Below are 20,468 nucleotides of genomic sequence, written 5' to 3'. Positions count from 1 at the left end.
ATGACCCAGCCTTCATGACCATAGGTAAGGGTAGGAACGAAGATTGACCGGTAGTTTGAGAGTTTTGCCTTCTGGCTCAGCCCTCTTTTCGTCACAACGGTGCGGTAAAGTGACTGCAGTACCGCCCCCGATGCTCCGATTCTCCGGCCAACAAGACCCCTAGGTACTTGAACTCCTTCACTTGGGGTAAGGGCTCATTCCCTACCCAGAGTAGGCAATCCACCGGTTTCCTGCTGATAGCCATGGCCTCAGATTTTGAGGTGCTGATCCTCATCCCAACCACTTCACACTCGGCTGCGAACCAATCCAGTGACTGTTGAAGGTCACAGACCGATGATGCCATAAGGACCACATCATCTGCAAAGAGCAACGATGAGATCCTCAGGCCACCGAACTGCAACCCTCTCCTCCACGACTACGTCTCGATATCCTGTCCATGAAAGTCACGAACAGGATTGGTGAAAAAGCGCAGCCCTGGCGGAGTCCAACATTCACTAGGAGTCCGACTTACTGCCGAGTATCCGGACACAACTCTCGCTTTGGGCGTACAGGGATTGGATGGCCCTCAGAAGTGACCCCCTCACCCCATACTCCCGCAGCACCTCCCACAGTATCACCCGGGGGACCCAGTCATATGCCTTCTCCAGATCCACAAAACACATGTAGACCGGATGGGGGTACTCCCAGGCCCTCTCCAGCATCCTTGCGAGATTGAAGAGAGTGAAGAGTTGGTCCATTGTTCCACGACCAGGACGGAATCCGCATTGTTCCTCTTCAATCAGAGGTTCGACTACCGGCCGAACCCTCCTTTCCAGTACCTTGGAGTAGACTTTACCAGGGAGGCTGAGAAGTGTGATACCCCTCTAGTTGGCACACACTCTCTGGTCCCCCTTTTTAAATAGGGGAACCACCCCCTAGGCACTGTCCCAGACTTCCACGCAATGTTTACGAGGTGTGTCAACCAAGACAGCCCCTCAACATCCAAAGCCTTCAGCATTTCTGGATGGATCTCATCAACCCCTGCTGCTTTGCCACTGTGGAGTTGTTTGACTACCTTTGCGATTTCCGTCAGAGAAATTGACGATAATCCCCCATCAGCTTCCAGCTCTCCTCTACCATAGAGGGCGTGTTAGTCGGATTCAGGAGTTCCTCAAAGTGCTCCTTCCACCGCCTGATAACCTTCTCAGTCAAAGCCACCCTTGCTGTACACAGCTTGGATGGTTCCCCGCTTCCCCCTCCTGAGGTGTCGGATGGTTTTCCAGAAGCACTTTGGTGCCGACCGAAAGCCCTTCTCCATAGCTTCTCCAAACTTCTCCCACACCCGCTGCTTTGCCTCTGACACGGCAGAGGCTGCTGCCCTTCTAGTCCTTGGGTACCCTGCAACTGTTTCCGGAGTCCTCCCGGATAACATAACCCGGAAGGACTCCTTCTTCAGTCGGACGGCTTCCCTGGGTGTAAGTTGAAGATCTCCAGGACAGGGGCTATATATATATACTTATGTATGTATGTGTGTGTATGTGTGTGTGAGTGTGTGTGAGTGTGTGTGTGCGTGTGTGTGCGTGTATTTGTATAATGCTAACCTTTGGAACAACCAACATGGATTCGAACTTGCAGTCCAGCTGACCTGACACGTGGTCGTACCTGCATGGACTTGTGGTGTATCCGTGGAGGGGAATCCGTCTCCAAAGCAATTTCATTCTGACATCTCTGAAATGTACAAAACACAACTTTACTAATCAATCTTTCAAACCAGCTTGAAATTGTATTGCACGTTTATACATGTCTGCGTACAGAACATATCTAATAACATTTATAATAAAAGATGTGGTTGAATTGATTGAGAGAGCAATGATATCAAATCAAACAATTAAATATATGAATTATGTACATGCATGTGGTGATACATTGTATTTTTAAAACGTCATGTGCAGGTCTACTGATACTAGAACTGTAATGTACAGATGATGTACAGTCTGTATACTTACTGGTGTACACACAGCTTCCTCCCCAGTGTAGATGTCCAATAGATTGTCGCTGATCATACATGTATCCTCAGTTCTGTCAGTGGTTTCATTCAACAATGTTTCCAATCCCTATGTAATAATAGGGTGATAGTTAAAAGTCAAATAGACTCAAGCTTTTACTAAAACCACAGAATAAAATTGGGAAGCCTGTTATAAACGTTGAATCTATACTTAATTAAGCTAATTAAGTGCAATTAGCTAAAGTTATTAATACTACAAACAATAACACACATCTGTGTATATCTATCGGCTAGGGCCTGGGGTAAACTCGTTACATACAGTAGGCCTAGACCATTTATGGCTTTATCCTTGTAACAATAAATAAAGTAAACAACAAGTAGCACGGCTTACCTTCGTTCTCTCCCTTTTGGCGAATGCATTTCGTCGTCTCTTTGGTGGAGGACTCTGCATCGGCGGACTCTGCATCGGCGTGGTGGTTTGTTCTGGCTGGGGTCTCGGCAGTATTGTAGGCACAGCATTTGCATTCAGTTTTCAGTTTCATCGACCTCGGTTTTCCTGTTCCAGCAAAGTCTGCCCTCGTTCGACACACTTGTCTTGTCCATAAACGCAACATTTTATCATCTTTTGGCCACAGAAAGCTAGATTTGGAGACAACCCCTCATCCCCATACAACACATCGCATGCCAATTATTCTTGGCGATCTATTGTTGTCCATTCTTTATCATAATAATTGACATCAGTCTTTGCTGGACGCTTCAACGCATACCAACACTGGCGGCTGTGTTCTACTTGTGACGTCATCGCCCGAACATTACTGAAGTGGATGTTTCTGGCGCAGCGACCGATTGTTGTTAGCGGATGTCTTTTTTATGCTGTTATGATCGTGATTTATAAAGAATACATCAATAATAAAAATATATATATGGCACATTTCACAATAGAAATGCAACCTCTATCATATACCAAGTCCAATAACACTGACCTATCATTTTGTAGGCTCTTTAAGAGGTTAACAGCAAATGTGGTATACAACATTGGGGGAGGGGGATATACAGCAAGTATTAACTAAAGTCTAAAGTGACATAATGATGGATGAATGTGGCCTATGTATTATTATATGCAACATAAACAACATTAACAATTGAAGAGGTGCATTGCATTTCAATGTTGTCCAGCATAGACCTGCCAATCCAGTGTAGTGGGGAAACTGTCTTAAAGATCCACATCAGTACATTATTTCTTTACCTTTAATGTGTGTTTTGAGCCAGCAGGAAGTCAGCCGGTTCAGCCAGAGAAGGTCTTTAGTGATCATGCCCGACGAGCCTCTAAACCTGTAAGCTTAAAGGAAGCCCCATAAACCTCTTTGTTGGCTGCACCCAGTGAACAACTTTCATTGGGACAAATGGGCCATATTGGTACACTCTATTTACTTTTTTCCATTAGTCAGAGGAAAAAATATTATAATAGATTAGAGGTTACCCGGTGAAGTTTCACTGAGAGCAGTGTTTTCCTTTTGAGACAAGCAGTACTGTTGTTATTACTATTGCTGTGTCTGATGTTAAATCTTTATTTGTGGAGAGAAAGTCAACAGAGAATGGAAACACCCTGCAAGATTTAAATCTCACCTGTTCCCTCATGCGGTCCTGGTGTCCCATGATAATGGCAGCATGGTGAGGATACTTCTGTCTCAGGTGGTCTAGGAACACCTCCTTTTTCCTCTCCATGTCAGAGTGCTGCATAATCAGGCCATGCAGTTGACTGTCCCTGCTGCTGGCACGAGCAGCAGTGATGTAGCTCCGAGGTAAGGTGTTGGCAGAGCGTGGGGCTGAACTAGAGGAGAAGTCCGGGTCACAGAGCAGGCTGCTGTTGGTGTGTGGGTTCTCCTGCAGCAGACGCTCAGTGCTGCTTTCCACAGCAGTAGAAAAACAAGAAGATACTCTGGACGGAGAGTTTCCTGGATCTGAGCGGGATGGATTAGAGAGGAAAGGAATGTGGTAACAAGATGAGAGTACAGAGAAAAACAAATAGATGAAAGAAAATGTAGGACAGAACAAGGACAGACAGGGGCAGAGAGGACAGAAAAAAAACATGATGAAATTCATGGCTACATATCAAAATGTAAACACTTTTTACAGGTTGTTACAGTGTGTCATCCTTTTTCACTTTGCCAAGACAAGACTCAATATGTTGAAATATTGAAGAAAAGTATACATGTTGCCACGTCTTTCAAGCTCACTCAGTTTCACTTAAGTTCAAACTGCATATAAACTCTGGAGGGTCTAATTCTGTGAAGTAAACCCATGTGTCAATGAGAAGCTGACACATGTAGTAGCCTCTGTGATTCTGCACTTTCCTTTATCATTAAAAGTGGATGTTCCATGAGCTTACATTAGAACCAATCACAACAAACCCACAGATACACCCATCTGCCACTTTTATTTTATTTGATTAATTAAATGAATTATCTTGATTTTACATAGTCAGTGCCAGCAAAGAGCTACATGAAAAATGTTGGACTTCAGTGGAAGATACAAGTAAAAATCTCTAATTTTAACTCAAAATATGCTGGTTTTAGTAATTAATAATTAGTTCAGTCTAAATGCAACTGATCAAGCCCTAACAGCTTACTGCTGAGAGTGATGGTGTCTGCAGAGCTGTGTGGCATTTTATATTGTCAGACCTGCAGGCTCCAACATACACAAATACACTGTAAAAAAATTAATTCACAACAGAGGTGAAATATCAGTGGTGACCGTCCGTCCAAACCACACTTTAGTTAGAAATTCAAACACAGACTAGATGCCAAATGCTATTATGTACAAATAAGCAGAGTAGAAGTATTGTCCTCTAGCTCCATGACTGTTTTGTTTCTGTTAACAGTCTGTATATTGTTAGTTTAGATTAGTTGATGATCTTCCTAATCTCCTTTCAGCATAGGCTCAATATAATTGAGTGGAGCTGTGGACTAGAAATAGCAAAATGGGGGGAAAAGGCAGCTCTACTTCCAGCTGGGGCTAGCTGCTTAGCATGCTCATTTCAGTAGACGTCTTTGATGATAATGTCAAAACGTTTTTTTCTTTACATTCTGTTGATAATGTTAATTAAATGTATGAATGTAATGTAATTACGTTTTGAAATGATAGCATATCTATTCTATGATATGTATATATACATACAAAGCAAGGCTATTTTTAACTAAACAACAACTCAGCCTGTGAAAAGAGTTGTGTACTATTGGGGAGTACATTTATAACAGACAGCCTGTGTTATGCTATTTAGTTGCATTATGAGGAGTGTAGTGTCCAGTGTCAAGCATTCCTACTCCAGCAACAAATCATCTCACACTCCTCAATGTGGACCAATTCTTTTTTAATCTCAGACTGGGTTCAAATGACCTTATCTATCATTATCATGTCAACAGTTACTGTCAAGCAGTTGTTGGCAATGAAAATATGTTATCTAATATTTGATACAGTTTATCTGACTATAAAACAAGGAGTCTCTGTCTATGTCCTTCGCATTTCTCGAGAACTGTTCATCCGATCTACCGAGGTGCAGCTGGGAGGGCTTTGGACATTTTGGGATAGGGACCATGATGGTCTTTTTGAAACATGTGGGGACTAGAGACTGGAACAGTGAGAGGTTGAAATGTCTGTGATCTGCCAGTTGATCTCCACACACCTTGAGAGTTTGGCCATGGATGCCATCAGGTGCAGCTGCCTTGTGTGGATTAATCCTTTAAAAAGATCTGCACACATCTGCCCTTGATATTACTAGTGGGCAGAGGGCCTAAGCCTCTTGCAGGTCCTCGGCAAATATTGTTTTTCCTGCATAAAATGGTTCAGTTCATCTGGGTGAGATGCATACATTATGTCAGCACTGCTGGTTTTCCTTTTGAAGTTTGTGATATTTCTTAGTCCAGACAACATATTTCTAGTGTTAAAGCCCTGATAGTCAGAATTCACTTTGTCCCTGCATTGTTTCTTGGCACAGCTATAAGAGCACATACCTGGACTTCCTGTATTTGTCCAAATTGCCCGAGTTTTAAACATTATTGTTGTTGTCCTGAAACACATACCACTTTGTAGTGCTAAAGCTGTGAGTTATTTCTGAGCCTGATTGGTCGGACCACAACTGAATGGTCATTGGTCTGTCATGTTTGAATTTCTGCCTATAGGGAGGCAAATAAAGTGACGAGATCTGATTTGCCAAAGGGGAAGCTTTATATCCTACCCGGGAAGAACTGTACGGATGATAATTTGGCAGGACTTTTCTGAGTTTGACGTTGTTAAAATCAATGGCCACAATAAAGGCAGCCTCTGGCTGTGAGGTCTTGGACCTTTCGATAACTCCATACATCTCGTCCAGTACTTGGTTGCTGTTGGCATGTGGTAGAATGTACACTGCTGTGTGAACAACCAATGTAAGCTCCCTCGAGATATAATATGGATGGCATCCTATAATTAGGTTAGGATCCCCTTGGTCTACCCTGATTTTATTGTCGGGTAAATGAAACTGCCGCTGAATGGAGATCCCCTCTGGAACAATGACCGAGTCTAAGATCAAAGGGTCCGTTATCCAGTTATCAAGTAATCAAAGCATTGATATTCCTTATTGTTCATTGATAGTAGTGAGAAAGTTTTCTTCACAAACGATCCTATGTGCAGAAGTTGTCCTCTATCATATCATATTGGTTTGTTTGGGTGACACACATGATGTAAAAAAGACAAAAACATTTTATAAAATAACAAAATAAAATAAAAAAATGTTTGAGGAAACGTTGAAGAAGAGCTCGAGACGTGGCAACCTAGTCGCTTAACCGATAAACCAGAAAACTAATACTTCTGTATTTTCTTTTTAAAATGTGTATAATTTTCACTCATTTCTTGTAGAGTACAGTTCCTCTCTCACAGTTAGTTTTCCTGGAGCTTTGCTGTCTGTAATGAGGACACTGTCCCTCACTGGTTGGATGGAAATAGGCCTTTTTCACATAGCTGGAAGGTTAGTTTATTGTGTGTGGTAGCGGCAAAACACAAATACAAAGTTTAGCTGTCCGTCTATATATATATTCTTGTATTTAAATTGTATTTTAAATAAGCAAAGAAACTCAATTTAATGTGTAAACATGTGACAATATTGACATATTAACATCTTCCTCCCTTCTCTAGCTTTTGTAATGGGACATGACATGAGTTGATCAAAAGTAGAGGAATCAGAAACAGTGTAATCCAGCAGTTTCATAATCCAGGCTACGAAACCAGCCAGACAGGGGTCGAGTGGGTTAGCTGTAGCCACAGACTGCAGGCTACACCCAGGCGGGGAGACCCGGGCCCAGCAGCAGATCAGCCGGTTAGACGGTGGGCACGGACAGTGCACTGTGACGGGGCAGCCTCCGTGATAGCGATAAACAACTTTGAGCCACGTAGAGCAAGCAGGATAGTCAGCAGGACAGCCTCGGTCAGGCTTTTGTAGCAAGGCACGCCAGATCGGAGTATCCAGCCGCAGAGAGCACAGAGGAGACCTGCCAGTCCCTTACAGGTGAGCCCCTTACCTGCGAGATTAGCTCCATGCTACCAAGTGTGGGCACCGAAATGACCACGACTGCCGTAATTGACTGTGATGTTCTTACAAACACATGAGCAGCATGTAGAGATGTTTTAGCAGCAGACCACAAAGGTTACAGCAAGGGAAAAAAAACAAACACCCTCCATCGTGCGACTAAATGACTGGAGAACTATTTTAAGTGTAGGTCCTGTAAATGGACTTTCATTAACGTTACAATATGGTAACTACTGCTACAATAATTTAGTTACACTGAAATTATTTATTAATAATTCATACCTGCCACCTCAGTGTCGACTGATTGGTTTATAACCTCAGACTGGGCCCAAGTCTTCTGATCTTTCGTAAGTTTTGCAAACTAACAGAAGTGCAGTACTAAATCACGGGGGTCTTTGAAAGTGAAGCGCCTCATTTTCAGGAAAAACATAAGCAGCTGGTGACGCAGAGGGTGGGGTACTCCAAAGACAGGTCGCTAGACAAGATCTATTTAAGCCTCTCTCTGCCAGGATAAGAATACTAGCAGTGGAAAGGCAGGCAGGCAAAGATAAAGGTTCACTCAATGACTCCAGATGATCTTTCCAAAGCAGAAACGGCCACCATTCACTTTTGTCAGCGAGAAAGATTTCTAAAGGAAATCAACACTTTAGAAAGTGGGAAATCTGTTGTGAGGAAAAGCAGTGATATCTGCAAGCTGGACCAACGCAATTATGTGGCCAGTGTAAGAGCCATTTAGCATGTATATCCATATGTTTTCTAATGTATGTTAATAATTACTATAGACTACAACATTTGATCACAACATATACTAATATGAGGTAACACTGTTCAGGTGTTTTAAGTTCAAAAGTTAACAGGAAATTGTATTTATCAGAGGTGGCGAGATCACACGGTTCTTACCGTAAGCACAGACAATGGAATAATAATCAAGAAACTGATTACTTAACGCTCGTTTTCATTTCATCACGGTAAACATTTCTGTCCGTAACATTCTGATTTTGCATCAATAAAAATTGTTTGGACATTCACTCGCTGGATACGCATCAAGAACAATCTTTTTAACCTATGGAAGTGACTGTTTATTGGAACATTTGAATAAAATCGACACACAAGGCTTATGTTGTGCTGAATTAATGGTATATTAGTGACACACATGTACAAACAAGGAATGATGTAGTACCATTTATTTTAGTGAAGGCATGACTCACAACTGGATTTGAGGTAAAAAAAAATATGTATTACATTTGTTTTATTATTGATAAAAACAAATATGTTAGTTCATCAACATCGATGACTCAACATTTTTCTCAGGAGTTGGTGGAGACCAAAATGAAGCTAAATCATTTGAATACATGCACGACAAATGTTACTCTGTGTCTGCTGGTGAGTATAGGCCACATAACAATCATTCATCTTGGACAGGATGCTGTCCTGTTTATCACTGCAGTTAATTTGACCTGTTTAATCTTTTATCAACAGGAAATTACAGCACTGACACCGATAGAGTCTAACTGAAATGTAGAAAAAGTAGAAATTTGATCAAATAATCCACTTACTTGCTTTTTCCAGTGCTGTCAAGATTTATTTTCATTGTTATATGTTATTTAAGATTTTTACCAATTATTTAAGATTGTTTTGCCATCTACTATTCCAAATGACTACAATATTAGATAGATTAATAGTAGTTTTATAGAGCTTAACTTCATCAAGAGTCAACATCATTATAAATAAAGATTTTACTGTGAAAGGAACACAGCATACTATAGGGGAACATCCATTTTCCGATCCTACATAAAATTACTTACTTGTTATCATGATATAATGGATTTCAGAGTAGTGTCGTAGGCATATCAAAGATCACTTGCATGTTGTCATTTTTTGTCCTATATTTTTACAACATAAATTCTTTATAAAAAAATCATCATCTCTATGATATTTAACTAATTACTTAGTTTGTTTTTCCCATGACTGTGTGTGTGTGTGTGTGTGTGTGTGTGTGTGTGTGTGTGTGTGTGTGTGTGTGTGGGGGGGGGGGGGGGAACATGAATGCCTGAACGAAATGTCATCGCAATTCAGCGAATAGCTGTTGAGGCATTTCATCAGTAGGATTCGTCCTCTAGCTCAGAGGTCCTCAATCACCGGGCCGCGGACCAGTATCGGGCCGTGGATCATTTGGTACAAGGCTGCACAGTAAGAATAAACTTTTTTTTGTGTGTTGGTAATATTTATTGTAAACATTTTATTTACATTAGTCTGCAGGGTATTTTATTTTGAAAAATGAACACTTCCATCTGCATCTCTTTCCGGTACCTGTCTCAGTCCCAGTTTTTGTCATGCACCTATAAGCCCACAAGCTAAATGAGTAAAAAACAAACGTCGCTGGAGAGCTTCTTTGAAATGGGGGAAAGACCCAATGATGAGACAGCAGAAGACTCCAACACTACCAATAAAAGTAAAGCTGCATTTAAAAGAAAATACCAGGAGTTCATGGCATCAGGTGATTCATGTATAACATGTGGCGACCGGCTCTCCAACGAAGCCCTGAAACCTTCAAAACTGCTTCGCCACATGGAGACCACGCACCCTGCATTAAAAGACAAGCCTTTGGAGTTTTTTGAAAGAAATAAACGTGAACAAGAAGGACAAAATCAATTATTGAAGGCCACAACTTCATCAAATGTTTCTGCACTGAGAGTATCATTCTTAGTGCTAAAGCTAAGAAGCAGTTAGTGAAGAGTTGATCCTGATTGTTGCTAAGGACATTTGCCGTGAACTTTTAGGAGAGGCTGCAGTTAAAAAGGTAGCACAGGCTCTTTCGGCCAGCACTATAACTTATTGATGAAATAGCAGAAGGCATTGATACAACTTTTGGAGAGGATTAATGAGGCATCGTGGTATGCAATCCAGGTTGACGAGTCTACCGATGTTGACAACAAGGCAATAATTCTCGTTTTTCTGCAATATATTTTTCATTAGGATGTGCATGAGGATATTTTAAATGCATTATTGTTGCCACAGCTGCAGAACTATTCAAGTCTTTTAATGATTACATTTACATTTTATGTGTCTAATAATTAAATAATATGTTTTACACTTTATTGTGTGTTTTGTTATGCCTGCCGGTCCGTAGAAAAATCGCCTGAAATTACACCATGCTGCTACAGTTTAACCACACAGACCTCTACACACATCACACTCGTTATAACTGTATTCTGCATTTTTATGAAGATAATTCTCATTTGCTTTTGTTTGTTTACATTCCTCTTCTTGCAAATTCAATTTCAGGAACTGTTTGTACTGTTTTATCATGTATTTTGTGTGTAGCATAATGAACTAAGCTACAACTGCATTTCGTTGTGCAACTCTGTGTCGCAAAATGACAATAAATGATCCTTGAATCCAATTGGCCAAACTGAGTATTGATACCTATAACAAGAACATTTAACACAAACAAAACAAAGAGAATAAGAGAAGGTTATATCAATAACTATCTTGAGAGAGACAATCAAGACATATTCATCAAGATGTCTGTAAGTGTAGGCTTAGTTAACCATATTTGGATAATATTGGTCTTCATTCCAGTTAAAGATTTTAGATCCAAATTTAAATCCATGCCCTTAGTTTGATAGAGTGTTATGTGTAAGGATATATAATTCCTCTATTTTTAGAAGAGTGCTTTAACATTTTTGATCCCAATTGATCTCAATGTGGATGAGTTGTGTTTGAGCGAAATAAAATGCACAGCCACAGGATTGTTTTGGTCATTAGTTGTTGTTATTTTTATATTCTGAAATATGGGTCTTAAGAAAGACTTCTAGGTGTGCAAGAGACCTTACTGCTGTTTCTGACAATAATATGTCACAGTTAGCACTCATTCAGCTCAAAATGTTGGAATTTTGAGAAGTTTAGCGGAACATAAAGGACTGGTTGTATAGAGAATGAACAAGTAACACGGTTGAACCTAGAGCAGAATTTTCAGGATTTTGCAAGACTCACAGAATGACGTTCAGACAGGAGAATAAATACTGGAGCTCCGGGGTATTTGGCCAGCATTGTGTTAGCCTCCACAGCTACTAGCTCTGCTGCTGCCTTGTCATTTGCACTGGGGGCAATGTAAACACAGCTGATCACAACAGTTGGGAATTCCCGGGGGAATTAGTACAGGGATACGGTCAGCATCTCCTTGATCTCCATCTACTTTACGGTGCACCTTGAAGTTGATTACACCGCCAGTTATTGATGTAAAGGCAGACCCCACCGCCCTGCATTTTCGCAGACTGACGCGTACTGTCAGACCTGATGATGGTGAAGTTGTCCAGGCTGACCTCGATATCATGGACCGACTCATCAAGCCAGGTTTCGGACAAGGCGATGATTCAGATGTCCCTGAATGCCCTTTCCAGTCGGCACCGAGCGTGAAGTAAGTCCATTTTATTCCGGAGTGGGCGGACATTAGACAGAATGATGGAGGGAAGAGGTGGTTTAAATGGACGCTTCCTTACTCTGCTGCGGATGCCTCCACGTCTTCCTCGTTTCCTCGGCCGAAGCTCTGACAGTAGATCCACTTCACGCTTGATGTTACACAGCAGTGAGGTCCGGTGGAGCAGGAGTTCATCACAGTGCATGGCCGTCGCGGATCAGCCATAAAATGGTAAATAAAAGGACGATCGCTTTGTAGCTTCTGATCATGTTGGTCAGCCGAGTGTAGCACTTAACATAAAACATGGAGACACAAATTAGACGTAACATGAAGTCAAACATAGTAACAGTGTGCAGTGCAGCAGATTGTGCGCCATTTTGGGATTATTGCATCACTTGTATTACAATTCTTTGTGTTTTACTTTAACTTTATTGTAATATTACATATAATATATTTATATTGTGCTTGTTTTAGCATATATATTCGTACTTGCATACCTTTTTGCACTTTTTATACATTTGAAATTTGAAATTTGTGCGCTGTCACACGGGTGACAGTGATGATCAGGGACCTCGACGGACCAGACCCGGGCAGCAGAAGCTGGCTCCGGCGACGTGGAACGTCACCTCTCTGTGGGGGAAGGAGCCGGAGCTAGTGCGGGAGGTTGAGCGCTACCAGTTGGATCTGGTGGGGCTTACCTCTATGCACAGTCTTTGCTCTGGAATCGTACTTCTGGATAGGGGTTGGACTCTATTATTCTCCGGAGTTGCCCAAGGTGTGAGGCGTCGGGCGGGTGTTGAAATACTCACAAGTCCCCGGCTGAGCGCCGCTACATTGGAGTTCACCCCGGCGGACGAGACCCCTACGCCTTCGGTTTATGGGGGGGAAAACTCTGACTGTTGTTTGTGCCTATGCCCCAAACAGCAGTTCGGAGTATTCAGCCTTCTTGGAGACCCTGAATGGAGCCCTGCAGGGCATTTCAGTAGGGGACTCCGTAGTCTTGCTGGGAGACTTCAACGCGCACGTGGGAAACAATGGAGACACCTGGAGAGGCGTGATTGGGAGGAACGGCCTCCCTGATCTAAACCTGAAAGGTCGTTTGTTGTTTGTTTGTGCTAGTGATGGAATGGCCATAACAAACACCATGTTCAAACATAAGGATGCTCATAAGTGTATGTGGTACCAGAGTACCTTAGGCCGAAGGCCAATGATCGATTTTGTGATCGTATCATCTGATCTGAGGCCGCATGTTTTGGACACTCGGGTGAAGAGAGGGGCAGAGCTGTCAACTGATCACCATCTGGTGGTGAGTTGGATCAAGGGGTGGGGGAAGACTCTGGATGGACCAGGTAAGCCCAAACGGGTAGTGCGGGTGAACTGGGAACGTCTGGAAGAAGCCCCTGTCTGGGAGATCTTCAACTCACACCTCCGGCGGAGCTTTTCAGACATCCCTGTGGAGGTTGGGGGCATTGAACCTGAGTGGTCAATGTTAAAAACGTCTATTGCTGAAACTTTGGTGAGGAGCTGTGGTCTCAAGGTCTTAGGTGCCTCAAGGGGCGGTAACCCTCGAACACCGTGGTGGACCCCGGTGGTCAGGGCAGCCGTCCGACTGAAGAAGGAGTTCTTCCGGGTTTTGTTATCCAGGAGGACTCCGGAAACAGTTACAGGGTACCGATGGACTCCAAGGGCGGTAGCCTCTGCCGTGGCAGAGGCAAAGCAACGGGTGTGGGAGAAATTCGGAGAAGCTATGGAGGAGGACTTTCGGTCGGCACCAAGGTGCTTCTGGAAAACTGTCCGGCACCTCAGAAGGGGGAAGCGGGGAACCATCCAAGCTGTGTACAGCAAGGGTGAGAAGGTTATCGGGCGGTGGAAGGAGCACTTTGAGGAACTCCTGAATCCGACTAACACGCCCTCTATGGTAGAGGCAGAGCTGGAAGCTGATGGGGGACCATCGTCAATTTTCCTGTTGGAGGTCACTGAGGTAGTCAAACAACTCCACAGTGGCAAAGCCGCAGGGGTTGATGAGATCCGTCCAGAAATGCTGAAGGCTTTGGGTGTTGAGGGGATGTCTTGGTTGACACGCTTCGTCAACATTGCATGGAAGTCTGGAACAGTGCCTAGGGGGTGGCAGACCGGGGTGGTGGTTCCCTTATTCAAAAAGGGGGACCAGAGAGTGTGTGCCAACTACAGGGGTATCACACATATCAGCCTCCCTGGTAAAGTCTACTCCAAGGTGCTGGAAAGGAGGGTTCGGCCAATAGTCAAACCTCTGATTGAAGAGGAACAATGCGGATTCCGTCCTGGTCGTGGAACAACGGACCAAGTCTTCAATCTCGCAAGGATCCTGGAGGGGGCCTGGGAGTATGCCCATACATGTGTTTTGTGGATCTGGAGAAAGCGTATGACCGGGTCCCCCGGGTGATACTGTGGGAGGTGCTGCGTGAGTATGGGGTTAGGGGGTCACTTCTGAGGGCCATCCAATCCCTGTACGCCCAAAGCGAGAGTTGTGTCCGGATACTCGGCAGTAAATTGGACTCGTTCCCAGTGAATGTTGGCCTCCGCCAGGGCTGTGCTTTATCACTAATCCTGTTTCTGATTTACATGGACAGGATATCGAGGCGTAGTCATGGAGGAGAGGGGTTGCAGTTCGGTGGCCTGAGGATGTCATCGCTGCTCTTTGCAGATGATGTAGTCCTTATAGCATCATCGGTCTGTGACCTTCAACAGTCACTGGATCGGTTCACAGCCGAGTGTGAAGCGGTTGGGATGAGGATCAGCACCTCAAAATCTGAGGCCAAGGCTTTCAGCAGGAAACCGGTGGATTGCCTACTCCGGGCAGGGAATGAGCCCTTACTCCAAGTGAATGAGTTCAAGTAACTCGGGGTCTTGTTCGCAAGTGAGGGGACGATGGAGCGAGAGATTGGCCGGAGAATCGGAACAGCGGAGGCACCGTTGTGATGAAAAGAGAGCTGAGCCAGAAGGCAAAGCTCTCGATCGACCGGTCGATCTTCGTTCCTACACTCATGAAGGCTGGGTCATGACCGAAAGAACGAGATCACGGGTACAAGCGGCCAAAATGGGTTTTCTCAGGCGGGTGGCTGCCGTCTCCCTTAGAGATAGGGTGAGAAGCTCAGCCATCCGGGAGAGACTCAAATTAAATAGGTTGTAAGTAAACATTTTACTGCCAGACACGTTAATTAAAAACATTTTCTCATCAGATAATGTTACCCAGCCGGTGTTTTCTTCAAAATGTTTTAACTGAGATGTATAAGAATGTTTCTAGGAGACAGGGTTGTCAGAACACACGCCGATGACCTGGACAATTCCTGTCCATATAGGATAAAAACTACAGTCTGGGCCAGTTGAAAAATGTGACAATAAAAATGTAATCTCTTCACAATGTGAAAGTTGAGTTGATGAGTTGGAAGGTGAGTTTTGTAATAGAGAGAATTGGTCTTATATGTTTTATCTCTCACACACACACACACACACACACACAAATTATACAATCTTTTGTACTTAACATAAGGTTTATTTAAAGCTCTACTAAGAAAGATCCTTAGAGAAAGAAAAGAAAGTAGTAACATTTTTAAAGGCTGATGGCTTAGAAATGAGGAAAAATTGCCCTTACATACCAATTAAATGTACACCAATGTCCTTTTTTGTTGTAGGTAGGAATGATCTTACGCAGACTCATTATTAGCAGTTTAGTTTGCTGTTTATTGAAGAAGTTGAACAAACAAATTAATAAACATACTATTGTACTGTTATTCCCCAGTTCTGTAAATTGTGGTGTTGCTCTGTGCCTGGTCTGTTTGTGCTCTGGTAAGAACTGTGTGCTCTCCCTCTATCTGTGACCTAGTCCTGCTGCCACCTTTGCCCCTATCTATATAACCTATGCATCTAATGGCGACCGTATTTGCTCTGTTTTTTGACAGAAGAAGATGGTTTGGTGTGAGTGCTTCCAGGTCCATTGGATCATTTGAAATCTTGGTAATGGGTCAATCATTTAGAGTTGCTTCAACTTCACAGATTAAAGTTGGCAATCCTTCATCTTCCAAAACTTGTTACATTACAGGTCATTTAACTGACTCTCTTATCCAGAGCAACTTACAGTGAACTAACTACAGGGACAGTCCCCCTGGAGCAACTCAGGGTTAAGTACCTTGCTCATCGGCACAATGGTGGCAGCCCTGGTATTGAACTCACGACCTTCTGGTGTTGTATAAGCCGCTTAAAAACAGAGCGCAGCACATTTCCAACCATGTGGATCAATTGTTCCCAAACACCACCGTGAGCTGATCCTGCTGAGTGGTTTATAGTACCACTTTATCTCTCACTGAATTGTGTACTGATTCAAGTCATTGAGTGCTTCTTTCAATTCTCTTTCCACTCTAATAAAATGTAACCTTGTTGACAGATACATCTTGCATACATAATGCATTGGTGTAGGAGTGTGTCAAGTGTAAGTGCAACTTCAAGACGTACTGCCCTGCTTGACATGCAATTTAACAAGACTTCATCCTCCTTTGATTTCTATAGGACTGACGTAGTCTACATCTGTAAATGGAGGCTTGTCTGGTAGAATCTTCTCCAGGGGCTAGTTTGCCATGTTTTGTTCTCCAACTCTTTCCCGCTGTCGACCGCCTACTCTTAGTCCATCATCCATCACTGGATCCAGTTAGTACAAATGACTGCTTCTTTTGACACCATTTTTACCAGCTTCTAGTTCAAGAAAGTTCTTCTTTGAATCTTTGTCTTTGACTCTACTTCGAGTCAGCAGCAAGAATAGTGTCTGTCTTCTGATTCCTCCATGATAAGAAATAGTTGATCATAGAGTTTGTGGAGGTTCAGTGAACTTTTGACAATGACGTCTATTGTGATCTTTGATTTATTTGATCATTAGCAGAGAGGATGTCAGAGCAGTCCAAGCGAGGTTTTGGCTGTTCTCTGTCTGGCTTACTGATAAACTGGTCTCTTGATCCATCTCTTGCAGCTTAAGATTTTTCTGCTGTGTTGGGAACTGTGACCTTTCACAAAGAAAACAAATCCCTCCAGCACTGTTTGATTCTCTCATGTTGCCATGTTGTCACATTCATTACTTTGCCGTAAAGGTCAAACAGTGAGATCTTGTCTGCATTTTGACATTAACATGTCCTGAGCTTCACTTAAACTCCTCCAAACAATTCAAAATAACACAAATGAATGAAAATGGACATGTCAGGGGGATGGTACATAACTATTTCGTTGGCAAATGTCTATTTCACAACTATTATTGGTAAGCCAAATTTGTTAGTGTTAATCTTATAATGATATACAAATGTACATGCTCATTATACTGTTTTAAGAAACTCTGGCAGATGACTACAGAGAATCAAAGAAATAGATGGTGAAGGAACAAAAAGAGGAGAAGAGATAAAGCTTTTCTATTTCTTTACAATCCTTATTCTTTACCACTCAATTTCTTCATCCCCCTCTGTCTTTTTTTTCTGTCTCCAATGCTCTCTTTCTTGTTGACAAAGCAAATCTGATTGATCTAGTTCAGTGGAGGCCTGAGGTAACTCTCTCTCAGCTCTTCACTGTGCTTGAAAGGCCTGTGATGATATTTGGCTCATAACGTGGGCAGTCAGTCAGCTATACAGTCAGTAAGTCATATTTGCTCAATTAATACCCTAATGCTATCTCACTCACTCACTCACTCACTGTTGGCCATGCCATCGCAAGCAATTTGGGCTGGGGACCGAACCACTGGATGACCACAACTGTCCTGAGCCCGACTACTCTAATCCCATTGGTTCCTACTTTTATTGTAGTGGATCTTTATAAAACCTCATAAATATATTAATTTTCATTCAAATAAAAATAAAAACTTAGATAACATTATTCCAACAAGAGGACAAGTTGGGGACTATGTTTGGGATTTATGTGTTTTTATTATTTTTTGGACAACAGTGGAATAAGATTTATTAGGCTTTAATACATAAACAATATTGTTAGTAGATACATTCTACACATGAAATATGTATCATATGACCAGCCTTAAATTTAGGAGCACACATTGTTTAGTTATTTATTGCTTAGTTGTCATATTGAATATTAAAATATTTGCCTGCTGAACGTAGATTGGTCGGGGGTGTGTAGCTGCTCATCATGGAGGTGGCAAGAACACAGGCGATTCGAGCTAGGCAAGACCAATTACAAATGTTATTGCATTCTGAGTGTCACCTGAAAATCGTAATGCTACATTAGCACGAGCTGCAGACAGATATAACATCAAACAAGAGTAAGCAGACCTCTTATATGTAGGTTGACTGACAACCACGGCTGACCATTTTGACGAAGCTCTAGCTAACCATGTTTTTGACACTCCTCATTCAGACACACATCTAATCATCTATGTTTTTTTCTTTCTTCTTTACTTCTGTCTGTAAAGTAAGTACAACACTACACCTTTTTCTCAAACACCATGTTTGTTTACATCTGTGATACTCTGTATCACCGCTTGTGGAGTATGTTCACCGAGGTCACGAGTCTGTGCCAGCTGGGCAAAAAGTTATTACTTATTATATGTGCATATCTGATGGTAAGTAAGCATTTTTAAGTTTGAATTGTTGAGGAAAATTGTATAACTAGAATCAAAGGTTTCTGGGTAATATCAAAATGATTACTTACCAAGACTATCACATTTTTCCTGAGAAAACCAGAAAACTCATCAGAAATTAATTGTAAACAGTGTTAAGGTTATAGTAAAGGGGAGGACCAAAATCCAGTAAATAAGACGAAAGTGTAACAAAAAGAGAGCTTTATTTTAACAAACCTTGCAAAAATACAAAAAGTAAAACTTCCAGCACCAGGGAGCACCAGGGAGCACCAGGAATCACCAGGGAGCACCAGGGAGAAATCTGTTAAAAGAATAATGTACATCCCACATAAAAATGCACAGCCCCAGTGGCAAAGCTCGTAGAGCAGGCGTTCCCTCAATTACAGGCTTGCCGGAGCAGCCCGGGGTACGAATCCGACCAGTGACCATTTGTTGCGTTTCATTTCCCTTATCTCTATCCAATCTTAAACTGTACTATCATTAAAACCTAATAAGCCTACATTTTCCCCCAGCACTCTCTTCTCAATAACATATACACACAATCATCAATCTTTATTTTTAAATAGAACATGATATTCAGTCAAAGAATTTTCAAGGAAAATATACTTTAAATCCACTGCAGCCTTGCACTTCGCCAGTAGAGGTCACTGTACCTGAAGCTTCGAGTAATGAACCCATTTCCGAAACAATTGGCTGAAGTGGTTCAGTGCTTCATAAAAGCTTCATTTGCCCATCACTACAGGGAGCACCAGGGAGCACCAGGGAGCACCAGGGAGCACCAGGGAGCACCAGGGAGCACCAGGGAGCACCAGGGAGCACCAGGGAGCACCAGGGACGAACGCACCAGGGAGCATAGTCGACGAACTGACAAGGAACAAATGAGACAGACAGGTATATATACACAGACACTAATCACCAGAACGAGACACAGCTGGAGGAAGCAGACACAGACACAAGGGCAGGGTGATAGACGGAATCGGAGTTTCGGGCTTCCGGTGGAATCGCAATGCATGCTGGTGTGGAAAGCCTAGAAAAGTAAGCACCAACTCTACAAGGGACGCCATATTGGATTTCTTCTCTATGTGTTTACATTGTATTTAGCTTATTCTTCAAGCGTGTTGTAAACAAACCTACTACTCTACAATGAGTTCTGAACTCATTTCTTATGATGAGGTTCAGAATTGGAAAGTCGAAGCTTTGAAAGTATTTTGCCACAAGCGGAATTTAAAGGTTTCAGGAACAAAACTCGAACTTATTGCTAGGGTGTTTGCTGCATCAGAGATGGGCATTGAGGAGCAACCAACAGCTAACGAAATAATTTCAATCACAGAAAAAGAAAAGACTAAGCTTTTGGTTATGCCGAGTGGCGTTTCAGTGCCTGATCCCTTGACATTGCAAGATGGCTGGGTCAATGAAAACAATAGCATGACTTCTTGGCCGCCGATATACCTCAGCGATATAACATTATTTTTAATGTCTGACCACCCAGGGAACGATGTCGAGTTTCATAAACAAACTTTGAACGAATACAAAGAAGGCAAAGCATTTAGATGTGCAGATAAAGAAAACGTGTCATATTTCAGTATGTAGTTACAGTGTTTAGAAGCATTTTTCTGGTAACCTTGGTGATTGTTGGCACTTTAATTGGGGGATGGCCACTTGTTGAGCTGCCTGCATAACCATTCAGTCCGCTTCATTCACACTTTTTCTATTCTTGAAACGCATCAGATCTAAACAGTTCAGTTGTGTGGCAATATATATATATTGGCAATATATATATATATATATATATATATATATATATATATATATATATATTGCCACACAACTGAACTGTAAACTACAATATTAGCATTAAAAGTAACTGGAGAAAAGAGCTGCCACTAAAAAGTTGATTGGAGCA

At 42.4% G+C, this 20,468-nt stretch overlaps 1 protein-coding gene across 1 annotated transcript in view; it reads right to left on the bottom strand.

Annotated features, from left to right (window-relative positions):
- Window positions 1-20,468, bottom strand: part of LOC115022450 (sickle tail protein homolog) — a 116,955-nt gene that overhangs the window by 80,452 nt on the left and 16,035 nt on the right. The window contains exon 2 of the mRNA XM_029453426.1: window positions 3,611-3,939. Within this exon, the coding sequence (XP_029309286.1) occupies window positions 3,611-3,939 (329 nt within the window). The remainder of the gene's footprint in view (window positions 1-3,610; window positions 3,940-20,468) is intronic.

Source organism: Cottoperca gobio, chromosome 17 (assembly GCF_900634415.1).
Source record: "Cottoperca gobio chromosome 17, fCotGob3.1, whole genome shotgun sequence".
In the NCBI taxonomy this organism is placed as follows: domain Eukaryota; kingdom Metazoa; phylum Chordata; class Actinopteri; order Perciformes; family Bovichtidae; genus Cottoperca; species Cottoperca gobio.
The sequence above is the reverse complement of the archived record's forward strand: the minus strand, read 5'-3'. Positions and strand labels throughout refer to the sequence as shown.